General features: G+C 50.7%; 1 protein-coding gene across 2 annotated transcripts; it reads left to right on the top strand.

Moving 5' to 3' along the window:
• The first annotated feature begins 7,184 nt into the window (after positions 1-7,184).
• On the top strand, positions 7,185-13,424 carry TMEM61 (transmembrane protein 61). Of its 2 annotated transcripts, none has more exons than XM_027698994.1 (3): positions 7,185-7,239; positions 10,468-10,881; positions 12,891-13,424. In XM_027698994.1, the coding sequence occupies exons 2-3, from the start codon at positions 10,529-10,531 to the stop codon at positions 13,174-13,176; spliced, it is 639 nt and encodes a 212-aa protein (XP_027554795.1). In that variant the 5' UTR covers positions 7,185-7,239; positions 10,468-10,528; the 3' UTR covers positions 13,177-13,424. The 2 variants fall into 2 exon arrangements, with proteins under 2 accessions (XP_027554795.1, XP_027554797.1); XM_027698996.1 differs by lacking the exon at positions 7,185-7,239 and adding an exon at positions 7,333-7,696.
• The last annotated feature ends 1,127 nt before the right edge of the window (positions 13,425-14,551 follow it).

Genomic DNA, 14,551 nt, shown 5'->3' with positions numbered 1-14,551 from the left:
CCCTCCAAGTTGCTCGGCTCCTTTTGACAGCAGATGTGTCTTGGAAGCAACTCCCACGTATATGGAGCTGAGCTGAAGGGAGCTGGAGGCTTTGAGAAAAGGCTTCTACCCTTTTCTGTGGAGAGCAACAAGATGTGCTCCTGTGTGTGGGTCATCCCATGCAGATACAGCACAATTTCAGACTGAGGACTGGATAAATCAACTGCTTCTCAGCTCTCCAAATCAGAGACTGCCAAAGGTATCTGCAAGGAAGGTGATGGAGGTGTGATTGCTCAGTTTCCTTTAATACAAGAGATTCCTGTAAAATCCAGTTGGACGGAACTGGTTATAGCCATACCTAGTAAAATAAGACAGCAATTTCAGTACCTCCTGACACAATCAACGCCCAGATTTCTTGTACCTCTAGCAAGCACCAAAATATGATGGCTGCAACACTGTGGTGATGGGGAGCGGTGGGCTTTTGATACCCACACACAGAAACCCTGTGACTGAAATCTGAGAATGGGTAAATGCACAGATCCTGTCTCCAGCTCATATTAAACTCTAGGTATACTTCTCAAGCCTTGCATTTAAGCCGGAGACTCACACAACTGCTTTCTGTCTCCTCCTGCCCTCTCCATCCTTGGCAAGGCCCATTTTTTTAAAGAATGCTTAAAGAAAGCATTGAGATATCAGCCAGCAATAAAACATTGTCATCCCAGAGCTATTAATTACCATTATCTCTGGTATCAGCCAAGAGCCTGTAATAAGCTCTGAACTTTTATTGCATTGAGGTGTTCACTGACATCCAGACTAATGCAGATTATAGGGCTGGGATAAGCTCTCCCTCATGCTGGAATTGGCACGGTGAATCATGAGGGAGGAGAGTTTTATCCCTCTGTGAGGCAAGGAGTTGCCTGCCAACAAGAGCTGACACTTCTCTGGCACAGGAGAAGTGTCAGGAAAGTGAAACTACACCTTTTCAAATAAGATGAGTAGCCAAAGGAAAGGAGAGGATACATTTTGTGGAGAAAGATTAGCTCTCTGGATCCTGGGTGACTTCCCGGGGAGGTTGAGTAGGGAAGCCTATGTTCTCCATGAGGGATGGCAGGTCTATATCTCAGGGATGCTACTTATGGGTACATACTGTGAGGTCCTGTCTCAGTCTGAGGTGCTGATGGTAAGGCATCTGCATATGGGAGATGGAGACCTTTCTTTTCAGTCAAAAGGTAATGTCTTCCAGCTGTTTCTCTGTTTCTTCACATACATCTTTGTATATGCCTGTTACTCACTTTCACATCCTCTTCTTTCTCCCAAATCAGTATAGGGTTTGTTTTTCTCTGACAAATCAAGGGAAGAGATAGGAGGTCCTACATCTCCATAGGAGTAATCTTCTGCTACTGCTGTTTCTTTCAGGCATAAATCAGGAGAACATTAGGAGTGGGGTCTCCTCAAAGCCTAAGACTACAGAGTTAACTAGAGTGCAAGCCACTGAGGTTGCTGCAGCACTGGACATGAGTGTTGATATCGTCCAACAGCCTGACTCTGACACTTTTAATGCCATTACAGAGAAGTTGTTGCCCATTATTTCCCAAACTCACCTCCTGTCATTTCTTGCAGAATTTCAAAGTCATGTCCAATTACCTAGAAACTCAGGGAAGAAGATGTAAATGTTCCAGGTTAAAGAGAAGCAAGGTGTGCAGGCAGAAATAACACCTCCTACTAGGTCAGCAGCCGATGTTGCAGACGTGCTTTGAATAAAGCAGACAAGCTTTTGGGCACAGCAGTGCAGCCAGAGCAACATCACTGCTGCCAGAAGGGAGAGAGTGACATTTGGTGTTTGAAACTGAGACCAAACAGCAAGAAGAAAAGAGAAGAAACTAAACATCATCTATGTCCCAAGCTGAGGTAAGCACACAGCACCAGTTCCACCACCTATAACCCTCAGACACCAGATCCTGCCCCAAATACTCTGACCTGCAGAAGGACTTTTGTGCCTGAAAGTGTGTTTGGGTTTTTTTCCAACTATATATCTCTCAGACAAATAAAAGGTTCTCTCCCTTGTGGTGGTGTGTTTCCCCTGCCACCAAGGCTGCACTATGACCTGAGAAATGTTCAATAGGCCTCGGCCTTGACAAACTGTACCTGGGCCAAGCTCCTCTTGAGTGTCTCATAAACACTGTCTGCTCCCCAGAACCAATGTTGTCTAAGGAGCTCCTGTTTTTTTAATGAACAGCCTTGGAAACTTATTTTTCCTGCCTGAGTAACAACCCCAGTGGAATAATATTTTTGTTATCAAACTTTCAAAGATATTTACCGACCTGAATTGTAGCCAGGATGGAAAATCCAACTGTCTTGTGACCCTATAAACAACAGTCCAAAGTGAGACCCTCTGAGCTCTCCTAGACTTCATCAGCTGTGACCAGCATCTCCTTCTGAGTGGGGCCTCCCAGAGCCGGCAAATTCCCAACTTTGTTATACATGGATCACCAAATGTCAACGACAGAGCCTGAGCTGTTACCCTACACTTCTTGAGGCTCAACCCTTTGCCACTGAGAAGATGCAACAGCATCCAAAGTGAATGGCATCCATTTCACTGAATTTGAGGGGAATTTTTCACAGGTACCTTGTACAGACTCTTCATGTCTGTATGCATGCAAATGTGCATATGCTGTTTCAAATGTACTAGGAATGTTGCTCTCCTAGATTCTTAAGTACTTTAGATTTGTAAGTAAGTTACTATTGTGGTATAGTAAATTCTATATGAAATTGTTAAACTTCGGTTATTGGTTAAATTAAATGCTGTTAAATTTAAGTGCTGTTAAGTTTAAATGCTGTTAAGTTAAATGCTATTAAGTGCTATTAACTTTAAGTTAAGTGCTGTTGGGCCTTTAGGATGTATTTCTTTTTCTCCTTACCTTTTCCTATCCTTTTGTCTCTCCCTCACCCCTCAGTCCAGCTTCCACATAGATAATTTTGGGTTTATTTTGGTTTGAGTTGACTGACTCTGGATTATTTGTTTGCTTTTTCTAGGTGTGCTTTAACCATCTAGTAAGTAGTGGAGTGAACCTTGCCAATGAACTCTGTTGTGCTTTCTTTTTTCATAATAAATCTGCTTTTGCTGATACCTTTGCAGTTGATTCTTTAAGCGACCTTAAAACGCTCATTCGTGGCACTCCTTCCTCTCAGCCATACCTTGTATGTCTCCCCAGACTGTCATGCTTCCAACAGAAGCTTTTCAAGGTTTGCAGATCTTCCATAGGTCTCTCTGCTCAGGTGTGATAGATGCACTCGCATCAAGCTTGACTGAGGAGCTTACAGGGCTGGAAATGGATGTTTCTTCACCACGAGCCAAATGTCAGCTCACTCTAGCAGAGCTGCAGCAGCTGCAGCATGTAAAACAGGCTGGGTGGTGGGTTATCCACATTAGCACAACTCTGGTGCCTCTTCCCTAAAAAAGAAGTTCAGACATGGGGCTTCCCTTAAGCAAAAATCTCCAGGAGTTCAGGAAAAGTTTTGTCTGACTAAAGATTGAGCCGAGGCATCAGGATTTAACTCTTTCCTTCCCTAACCCCTTGTTAGGTGAATTTCAAATCCTTTGCAGGTTTTGTTGGAAAGCATCAAGGAAGCTCTTTCTGTCCCCATTTGCAACACAGAAATTCCCTTTACAGGAGACCCAAAGCTTTATCATACCCATTTATCTACACAACAACCCCAACTGGAGGTGGCGCCTCAGCCTCGTACTCCTGTACTAACACAAGTTCCAGATGAAGAACAGAAGGAATTTGAGGACATTACTTGTCCATAAAGCCCTCTGTGGATGATGCTGCTGGTACTTTCCAAATCCCTTTCCAAGACATTCCACCACAGTTCTGTTCCTCATCACAGTGCAGCTTTACAGACTGCTGGCTGGCATATTGTTACAGTCAGGTTAGCAAACATTTAAGCTTTAAAACACCCAGAGGTTTTGGGTCCAGGGGTTTTCTAGACAATGGACATAGCTAGTGCAAAAAACACTTCAGAAACTGATATTAAGACACTTCATACATCTGTTGTTCTTCTGTTATAATTCAAACCCAGCAAAAACCATTGGAACTAAATAACAAGATACATTATATACAAAAAGGGCTTCTGCAGTTGATAAAGTCTCAGGGTAAAAGCATAGCTGTATGGAGAAGGAGTACTTCTAGGTGAATCAGCCAAAAAACCCCACATCACTTTGTGGTCAGAAGCATGATCCCCTTTCACATCCAAATGCTCAGCTTTTCCTGCTGGAGAGCACAAAGCGGTCTCAAGCCCTCTTTCTGTCCATATAGCAGAACTACCAAAGAGACATCTATAGCCAGTTGCAGGTTCAACCCCAAACAAGCCAAAGGACATCGTTGAACATTGCATCATTGAAGATGCAGGACAAATATGTTCAAAGCCTAGATTTGCTGACTGGATTAGGTAGGAGTGCCTGAGCCAGTATATTAAACAGCACAACTAATTAGGCATTTTAAGGAGATGCAAATTAAGGCAAAGATAAACAGCAGGAGTTTTCTCGCTTGCTTTATGTGTGCTGGATACAGGAACTCCTTCCCATCTGCACATCCTCATGGCTATATGTGCTGCAGCCCCTATTCAGCGTGACGGCTGCTCCCACCTCTGCTGTGCCCTATGGCCCATGTTAAGGGAAATACTAGATGTGCTAGCCCCTGGGAATGGCTTCTCTATGGATTTGGACAACATGGGCACCTTATGCCTGCAGAGGCATGTCCCATAAAGCCTCATCAGTGACTCTTTAATGACCCTGTCACAGGGGGCATGATGAGAGGTGCTTGCTGGAGGCAGCTGGGCACAAGGAGAGTGGCCTGTGTACCAGGTCACTGATGGAGACCTTCAACCTGGCCCAGGTCCCAGGTATAAGGGCTCTGGCAAGGACTCTGGGCTCCTCTTCTTTGGATCCAAATTCATTCTTGACTTGGTGCTCTTGGTATCAACCACCTTGTAGTGACAGGTCAGACAGTGCATGCATGTGCACACACACACGTACACACACACACACACACACAGAGGTATTGAAGAATCTGACTTATTTATCCTGATTATACATTGAAATACACTATTTTACATGTGATTTGCTGCAGCAGCAAAATTATGTGAACAGTGAATCAAAAAGCAGCACATTTTTTGTGCCAGCAGCGTTGCTCAGGCTCAGCATCCTTACCTGGGGGAGGCAATTACTGGAACAATCTCTTTCCCTGTTCCTCCTTTGTTCCTGTTCTTGCAGAGGCTGTAACTGTCTTTTATATCTCCCTGTTTTCCCCGCTGTGGTTTCACCGTGCATGGGATGTTTTACATATTTTGCACTTAGATATTCTGCCTTTATTCTGGAGAAGCCCTTTGACTGTGCCCTGTGATGTTTTGCAGCACCTTGTCCACCAGCAGGAAAGTTCTTGGAGAGGGAAAATGCAGTTTGGCCAAGGTGTTGTTAAGCAGACAGACATGCTGGCGCCACTCAGCACTTCCAACCTCTACCTTGTGGTGAAATATTTGTCATGGGTTTGTGGCTGCCTGTAGGCCAGATCTCTGGGGAAGGCAGGAGGTTGCAGATGGTTGTGGGGCTGTAGGACCAGTGTGTTTGCACAGAGCCACCTCCTTCTCTGCAGCCCTGTGCTGGGAATAGCACAGTCGTGCACAAACACCACCTTGAAGTGCTTCAGAAGCTTTTTGACAATCAAATTTCAGTTAAATATAATATCTGAGCAGGTAATGAGCAGAAGAAAGTGCCTCATTGTCCTTCAGCAGGGGAACTGGTGATTCACAGTGCCCACGTCATTCATGGATGGTGATGTGAGCTCTCAGCAATGACGTCTGCAACAGAAAAGCCAAGATATTAATTTTTGGGATCCTGGGGCCAAACTCCATCCTGTCAAGGAGCGAAAAAACATGGTATTTGGAGGACATCTGGGATTTATTGTCAGGGATTGCACCGTGAGGCTCGAGAACCTTGCTGCATCCATCCCGGGGGCTGAGGCCACACTGGGGTGCTGGCCTTGGGGATCCCTGTCCCATGTTCCTCTGTGGTGGAGACCCAACCTGCTTCAAGGTCAGCCCTATGTGAACCAGCCCTCCTCGTGCCTCAGTTTACCATTTGTATAACTCCACAGTGTCTGCAGGTAAATGAGACTGTACAGCCACATTTTCTCAGCTGGGCTGAATGGCTTCTAAGCATGTATGAAGCTGATATGAATTCCACAACAGGGCTTTGCATCAGTCCCTGCAGCCTGTGTGGGTAAACCCTGAGCTGGTTTTGAGCCAGCGAGGTGAGGAGCTGCAAGCAGCCAAGGGTATCCATAGAAATGGCTTTGTCTGTCAGCAGTGCTCAGCTGCAGCCCAAGAGCAGTGTGATGGATCTGTGAGATGCACATTCGTAGCACAGCATGGCATGGCAGCTCTTGATCAAATCTCCCTCCAGCTCTGTGATGAGGAATTGTGCGTGAATCCAGATGCCATCATACCAACCATCCTGAAACTCAGATCAGAGCACCCTCAGCTTGTTTAATATCCAGGTGTCCTCATGAGTGCTGCAGGGTAATGGTTTTAAACTAAAGAGGGTTTATTTAGATTAGATATAAGGAAGAAATTTTTTTACAGTGAAGTTGGTGACACACTGGCACAGGTTGCCCAGAAAGGTGATGGATGCCCCATCCCTGAAAAATTCAAGGCCAGGTGGGACAGGGCTCTGAGCAGCCCGATTTAGCTGAAAGAATCCCTGGTCATTGCAGGGACGTTGAACTAGGTCGCCTTTAAAGGTCCCGCACAACCCAAACCATTCCACGAACGGGGGAAAGGGACAACACTGGCATTTGACAGAGAGGTGAGGAGAACTAAAGTGGCCACAAAGCAAGCTTGGGGCAGAGATCCTCCTGTGCTGCAGCGCGGGTTTCCCACCCATAGGACAGCTCCCCACTCCGTGGGGCAGTGTCTTCCACAGGGCAGGACGGTGTCCCAGCCACAGGGGAAACCCGGAGCTCTCGGGAGCCCCGCGCACCGACGGGACGGGACGGGATAGGAAGGGATAGGACGGGACGGGAGCGGGACGGCGCTGAGGTGAGCCGGAACTGCCCGCCCCTCCGGGCCGTGCCGTGCCGGGAAGGAGCGCCGGTCCCTGCCCGCCCCGAGCCGCCACCGCCCCCCGCCCGCCCCCGGCCCCGCCCGCCCCGCGGGCCGCGCTCGGCGGAGCCGCCGCTCGGCCGGAGCGGGGCTGGCGCGGCGGTGAGTACGGCACGGGGCGGGGGGCTTGGGGGGACACGGCACCCCCGGCTGGGCGCTGTGCCGCAGGGGAGAGGAGGTGCGGGCACCGGCCGCGGCGGGAAGAGAGCCCTGGGGGTGCCGCCGGGATCGGCCACCTTAGAGGGAACGATGCTCAGGCTTCGCCCCAAAGCCTGGCCGGGGACACAGGGTGGGGGGGAGGCATGTGCTTCCCTCTGTCCGAACCCGCCTCGGGAGGCTGAGCGCACCAGATGTCTCGGATGCTCTTCCAAAGTGTCACTGTTACTTTGCTTTGGATGGAGACCAAACCCTCACTAATAGCAATAACAAAAAAAAAAAGCAAATTTGGATAGAGGCAGGAAGGGATCTCCCTAATGACATGCTCACTCTATGGTGCATCTCTTGCCGGCGCTCCTCGTCCGTGACTAAAGCTCTCCAGCCCCGCGTGGAAGGACAGTCCGTAAGTGCCATGGAGGGATGGGTCTGGAGGTGGATTTCTACTTGATACCAGTGGGAGAGGTTCAAAACTCTTTTCTTTTCTCGTGTTGTTAGAAAAGAGCGTTTTTCTGAGTAATGCTTAGTAGACCTTATGAATCACCATCTGCATAACTTTATATGGGGGCTGCTATTCTCAGCATCTCCGTGGAACTATGTAAACTATCAACATTCATATCTGTTTGTACATGCAACGTGCAAATCTATTCCCCGGAAAACTATTTCAGAGCAGGTCAAAGGAGGAGACGGCAGAACAAAATGTCAGGGTGGCTCGGCGGGTGGAGACCGATGTTGGGGAGCCAACAGTTGCCTCCTTGGAGGGACAGCCCCTCTGTGGAAGTGTGCTGGGAATGCTCACCAGGAGATGTGTTGTGCAGGATGCTGAGTGCTCCGGGAGTGGAGCCAGAAGAGGCTCGGGGATCAGGGACTCAGGTCCTGCCCTGGCCTTGCTCCTTCAGACTCTTCTTCCAGAGGCTGATGTGCTGAGAAAACATTGTGGGTCTTTTAGAGAGGCTCAGGAGAGCTGTGGAAACACAAGAAGGGGTTTGGCAAGGGGACGGCACAGCGGCAATGTCACCCAGTGATGGTAGTGCCACCCAGCTCAGAGGAGCTGCCCCCACACACGTGCTGCGGGAGCACATGTGGGTAGTTTGGAGGAGCTTTCAGCGCTGCTCCCCGAGCTGTGCTGGTTTTGTCAAGAGAGAAGAGTTTATTCTCTTGAGCTGTCAATCCATCACCTCCCAGAGGCTCTCCGCCTTCCCTCTGCCTCCCCCTTGCTGCCAGCGCTCCCAGATGTGCACAGTGCCGCAGGCTGCAAAATTCCCTGTGCCCAGGCAGGGGAATCACAGCATCTCCCAAACCTCACCAGGGAGCTCACAGCATCTCCCAAACCTCACCAGTCTGACCCCAAAATGAGAAAAGTTGCAGAAGTTGAACGTTTCAATTCTTGGTGCTGGTTCAATCCAGGCTTTCAGTTTGGAGTGACCTGACATTTCCAAGCAGTTGGGTTGAAAGCTTTGCTGTAGGGTTTTTTGGGTCATGTTTTTTTCCTTAAATAATATTGGCTGAAATTTTTCCATGAAAATGCATTGCTCTCCAAAGGAGCTGCATTCATGGGTCAGTAGCGTCCTTGCACTCCCCTGAGCATCTCCTGCTGCAAGGCAACGTGAGTCCAATTCTTCTGTTGTGTCCTGCTTGCGTTCAGTCGTGGGGTGGGGATGCTGATCCCTAATAGCATCTAATACCATCTCCAACAGTTCCTGCTCTGTCTCAGCTCAGCCAATCCCCTGCCATTCTGGAGGGAGCATCCTAACATGTCCCCCTGTTATGCGTGGAAGCTCTGTCTTCTCCCACCCCAGGAACGTGACCTCATTCCCAGTAGGTGACTGCAGCTGCCTGAGTGACAATTTGGGCTTATGACCCTGGGACAAGAGCTGGAGTGTGCTGCTTTCCTGCTGGCTTCCCAAATCCCACTTCTCATCCAATTCCTTCATTAAACATAGATTAGATCAGATAGTGTTTCTTTCACTACAAAGTAATTTGACTTTCCATTTAGTGGGCCCATCTGATAAATAATAGCTTGAAATAACATGATTCCACCTGACCTTGATCACATCAAGTCCATGCTGGACTTCTGCTCCCTGCCTGTCTCTGGCTCAGCACTTCCAGACCTCAGAGTACAATTTAAGTCCCCACTCTTGGAGGTGAGCCCTGCCTGGAAGAATGGAGACCAAAGCCACCACATTATCTTCATGTTACTGACATACAGGCAAAGTGATGAGTGCAGAGGTGATAGCTGAGTGTAGATCATCCATCTGTCCATCCACCTCTGTGCTTGAGCCCCAATTACATCCTGGCTGTGCAGGCTCTCCACTGGCACTGCCACCATGAGAAACCCTCGCAGTAGAGTTACTCAGGACTGAATCTGACTGGGGGTGTTGGTGCTCAATTCCCACATGGTCCAAAGCTTTTTGTCCTTCAAGAAATAGGAGCTGAACCTGAATCTCCTTGCTGGGCACTGAGCAGGGTCAGAGGGGATGTGGTGGGACCTCTCTGCCTCCCTAGTTAGTTGGTTGGCTGGGAGCTGGGGATGCACAAGCCCAGGGAGCAGATGCTCTCTGTTGCTGGAAAAAGCAATGGAGAGTGAGAGCCCCACAGAGATCAGAAACCAGGTCTCCCTTCCCAAATTTTCCAGCACCAGGGTAGCATGGTTGCTCTCTGCATGTGACATTTAGCTGAGAAGGGCCACCCAGCAGGGAGAAACCACCGTGATAGGAAGGGTGAAGGTGGTGATAACACTGATCTTGACAGGGACCTGAGAAGGTGTGCACTGGAGCTGACCCTAACCTCTTCCATAAGCCGTGCTTTGATCAGAAACCCAGCTGGCATTCTGCCAAGCTTGGGAGGAAATCTGGAATAAAACCCAAAGACAAGAGCTATGAAAGCCCCCAGAGCTGCCCTGGCTGGGGTTCCCACCCAGCCTCTGTGGGAGTGTTGTGTTGTATCTTGAAATTGGGGATGTTTTTACGAGGCTGTTGGGAAATTTATTTGTTCAAACTGCACTGCCTTTGCTCTGCCCAAGGGCTTCCCATCTGAGGTGGTGGAAATGCCCTTTCTGATGGTCAGTGGCTAAAGAGGCTGCACTCCCTGTAGAGGTCCTAGCTCAGTCATTTTCTCCTTTGGCAGGTCTTCCATGACCTTGTCCTGCTCAAACTTTGCCCCCTTCTTGTCTTGTAGGACGTGGGCTCTCTCATGCCTTGTCTTGCCCTTCTTCCCTCCTAAAACCTCCCTCTGAAGGATGGCAGCTGCCTCTTTCCGCTATGGCCTGACCATCACCGGGGCCGTGCTGCTGGTGACGGGGACGCTGTGCTTTGCCTGGTGGAGTGATGGGGAGGTCGGCTCATCGGCTGGCAGCGGGACTCGCCTCCTGCCTCCCCGGGAAGCCGAGGCAGTTCCCAGCTCCTCCTCCTCCAGCGCCCTGCTCCGCTCCGTCAGCTTCTTCTGCTGTGGTATTGGTGGCATCCTCCTCCTCTTCGGCCTCCTCTGGTCCGTGAAAGCCAACACCAGGGTAGTCTCCCGCCGCTACCAGTACCATTTCCCCAGGGACCTGCAGTACTTCACCGCGGAGCCCCCGGAGAAGTGGAACTGCAGGTGGGTGCCACGTCCCTGTGCGGTGCTTGGGTGGGCAGAAGTGGAGGGTGGTCTTGGCTGTCCCATGTACCTGAGCCTGCTCCCAGACTGGCTTGCTGGTGAGCTTACAAGAGCAACAACGCATCCGCACTGCCAGCCACTGCTCAGACCCCGGTCTGTGCTCTCCTCCTGCTCCTGAGCAGATGCTCTTGCTCATTAGTGTCAACCTGAACCTCCACACTCCCCTCCCTGCCAGCCCCTGTCTGCCTACGCTGGCTGCACCCGCGGCCAGCTTGGCTGCATCCAGCTCTCCTTGCCCTGCAGGGCCATCGCAGAGGGAGGCAACGTCTCCTTAACAGAGCTACCAAGCAGAAGACTAAATTGGTTTTCTGGCAGAAGGTTTGAATTTGGGGGTGGGGAGGTCACTCAGACCTCTGGCTGTTGAATCCTGCCCTGGTCTCTCAGGTCTGCAATGCTGTATAAAGATGAGGGTGTGTATGCCATCTTTAAGGGAAGCCAAATCTGTGTTAAAAGGGACTTAAAACAAAAAAATTAAGGAAAATAATACTTGGATTGGCATCAAGAGTGTTGTTAGAGGGTCCTTCTACGAAGCCCATTTTGGGGTGTAGAAAGACCCCTCACCCTGAACACCACTGCTGCTTTTTGGTTCCCCAGACTCTTCCAGTGTGAAGATCACTTCTTGATTTAAAAGTTTCTTGCTCAAAAGATTTTTTTTTTCCCCCAGAGACTGCAGGGGAAATGGAGCCAGCCAGCCCTTCCCAGTGCTGTTTTATGGGGTCACAGCAAAGATCTTGGCTCCAGCATAAATCAGGCTCTAGGGAAAAGCAGCACTAAAAGAAACTCTTAAGAACATTAAGCCATAAAATTTCAGTTGGAGTGGGAGGCACGTTCCTGGTTCTCCTGGGGTTTCAGTGCCCATCTGAGTATCTGTGAGATCGTGATCCAGTCTGGGTACTCTGGGGAGAGGTTTCACCTCCCGTGGAGAGCTTTGCTGTGCCCCCATGGGGAATGTCCCTTTCCCTGATCTTCCGACTCCACGCTGGATGGGACACAGTGCCACAGCTGTGACAGCTCCTCCAGCCCCAGCAAAGCATGCTGTGCTGGGATAAATCCCCCTCTCTGCATTTCCAAGACAACATCCCCATGCAAACTGAGGCTGTTTGGCAAAATTGTGAGCACAGAAGCCCAGGGTGGTCTGTCTGGGACAGGGAGCTGCCAAGAGTTCAGGATGGAGGCACCCCTGTGGAACACTGCAGCTTTTCCTTTGGACCGGCTGTGCTCTGCAATGCCCACCACCTCCCCAGTGCACTGTGCTGGATTTCATCTGCAACGATGAGTTGCTTCCACAGCCTCCCTGGCTTTGGGCTACACAGTTCCATAGGGTGCCAAGGAGGACCCTGCACAGGGCAAAGTTTGTCCAAAGGTTTTCCCTGTACACAAGCTGTATTTGCTCAGCAAAGCACTGCTGGAAGTGAACCAGGCTTGGCAGGCACAAGAGTGTGGTGTGACTGCATTGAACCGGGATGGCTGCCCCTTGCCCAGATGTTTGTGCCAAACTGCTCCCTTGGCTACTGGCAGCCTCTGTGACCCAGAGGTGAATTTGGGATTAAGCAGGTGATGGAGGTGCTCTTCTGCCTATAGGACCTTGTCACAAGGTCTGATGGATGATGCCCTTCCTCCTGCATGGCTCCCCACCTTGGTCATCCCTTGATCCTGGGCATGCAAAACCTGCTGATGTGCTGTCTCCAGCGCATGTGTCCTTCATACTTAGATTGGGTTGAAGGGGTGTTTGGATGCTGCGATTGATGGGCACTGGGATGCTCTGGTTGATGGGACACTGGGATGGTTCTGGTTGACAGGGCACAGGGATGCTCCAGTTGACAAGTGCTGGAGTGGTCCAGTTATTGGGTGCTGGGATGCTCTGATTGATGGCTGCTGGGACACTCCAGTTGGGTGCTGGGATGCTCTGGATGATGGTGTGTACTGCTGGGTTTCTTCTTTCCTCGCAGCAACTGGGATGCCAGTGCCATCCCCACCTATGAAGAAGCTCTGACCTGCAGACCTGCCCACGGTGCCCTGGCCTATGTCCAGCCCCCGAGGAGGAAGGAGGAGCTCACGCCACCCCTGTACTGCTACCTGGAGGAGGATGAGAGCTGGCAAGGTGGCCGCCGGCGCAGCTCCTCCGACAGCGCCTTGTTCCGCCCCAGCCCATCCTGGCTGGAGACCCTGCACCCCGAGGAGCCGCAGGCAACGCCTCCCCCCAGCTATGAAAACATCAATGTCCGAGGGGTCTGAGCTGGGGGCAGCAAGGGCCATGACTCTGTGGGTGGCTGCCCAGTCCCTCAGCTTTAAACTGAGCCTCTTCCTTTGTGGGGAGGAGAGGAGGGTGGGGGAGGAGGGGAAAGGGTCAGCCAGGCTTTCTGAACTATCAGTCCAGGGCTGTTGGGATTGCGGGTCCTGTGGGTGATGCATTCAAAGCATTGGGGGTAACTGGCATGTTTGAAAGCCTTCATATTTTTAATAAAACCACCGTTGGTTGCAGATGCTTTGTGTTCCCTGCTCTGGCCCATCCTTGGGAGCTCCTGTCAGGCTGCCCACTCAATAACAAAAACTGCAGCAGAGAATGAGGAATCTGACCAGAGAAAACCCAGCTCTGTGCCGCCCCATTTGCTCCTCTGCCTTTGCAGTGCCCCTTCTGGCCCTACCTCCTTCCCTTCCACCTTGCTTCCCAATGTACTGACTTCCCACGCCTGACTTCATGTAGTGTAGAGATGCTCAGTGGCTCATGTGTGCAGTCAGGGCATCCAAGTGCACTTGGCATTTCAGGCGGCATCCTGAGCACACAGCCCCCTCCCTGCACACCATGGGTGGGTTCGCAGCCTTGCCCAGAGGAAAGGCCAGCGGCTGTGGGGGCTACTGCCAGTTCCTCCATCCCACCAAAACAATGGGCTGCCCTGGGTTCCCTGCAGACCTGCAGAGCTGCAGAGTGGATTTGGAGCCATAGCCACGTACAACATATTGTTTATAATATAATTATTTGTATGTGCTCCCACATGTGCTGGAAAGTAAGGGAATAAAACGAAGGCTAATTAAAGCCATCAACACTGTCTGGCTGTTGGATATGTTTTGGGAAGGGGACACCTTCTAACCCTCCAGCTCCAACTTAAGCGAACACAGGGCACAGGGATATTCTGTCCTCACTGCCCCTGGGAGGACCAACCCCTCTCCATACTTCCCTGGCTTTAGTACCCCCTTTGTAGCCCACCTGCTGCCCAATGAAGCAGCCTTAGCACTCAGCCGGAGAAAGATAAGGGATGTTCCAAACATATAGGCCTCCAGAAAGACCCTGGAGCACTCCCTCCTTCCCTGTTGCAGCCCCGCAGCCCTTGAGAACGTACTGCGTCCTGATATGCCCCTTATTTGGGCCTCTGCCAGCTCCAGTTTATGGCCAAGTCCAGCTTCGGTGCCCAGGGCTGGGAAAATCCCAACAGTATCAGCCACTCTCCAGGTTCCTGTCTCCGCTGCCGTGGCCCCCTCTCCCTCCCTGTCCCTTCCCCAGGCATGGGGTGCCCGCAGGGAAGGTTATGCGGACACGTGCCGGGCGGCTTCACTGGAGTGTGAATGGCGGGTCAGTGTTTGCATTCATTACAAACCCATTAAAAACTGGTTG

The sequence above is a fragment of the Neopelma chrysocephalum genome, unplaced genomic scaffold (assembly GCF_003984885.1).
Source record: "Neopelma chrysocephalum unplaced genomic scaffold, ASM398488v2 Primary Assembly neopelma1_135, whole genome shotgun sequence".
NCBI lineage: Eukaryota > Metazoa > Chordata > Aves > Passeriformes > Pipridae > Neopelma > Neopelma chrysocephalum.
This window is presented reverse-complemented; position numbering and strand designations above follow the sequence as displayed.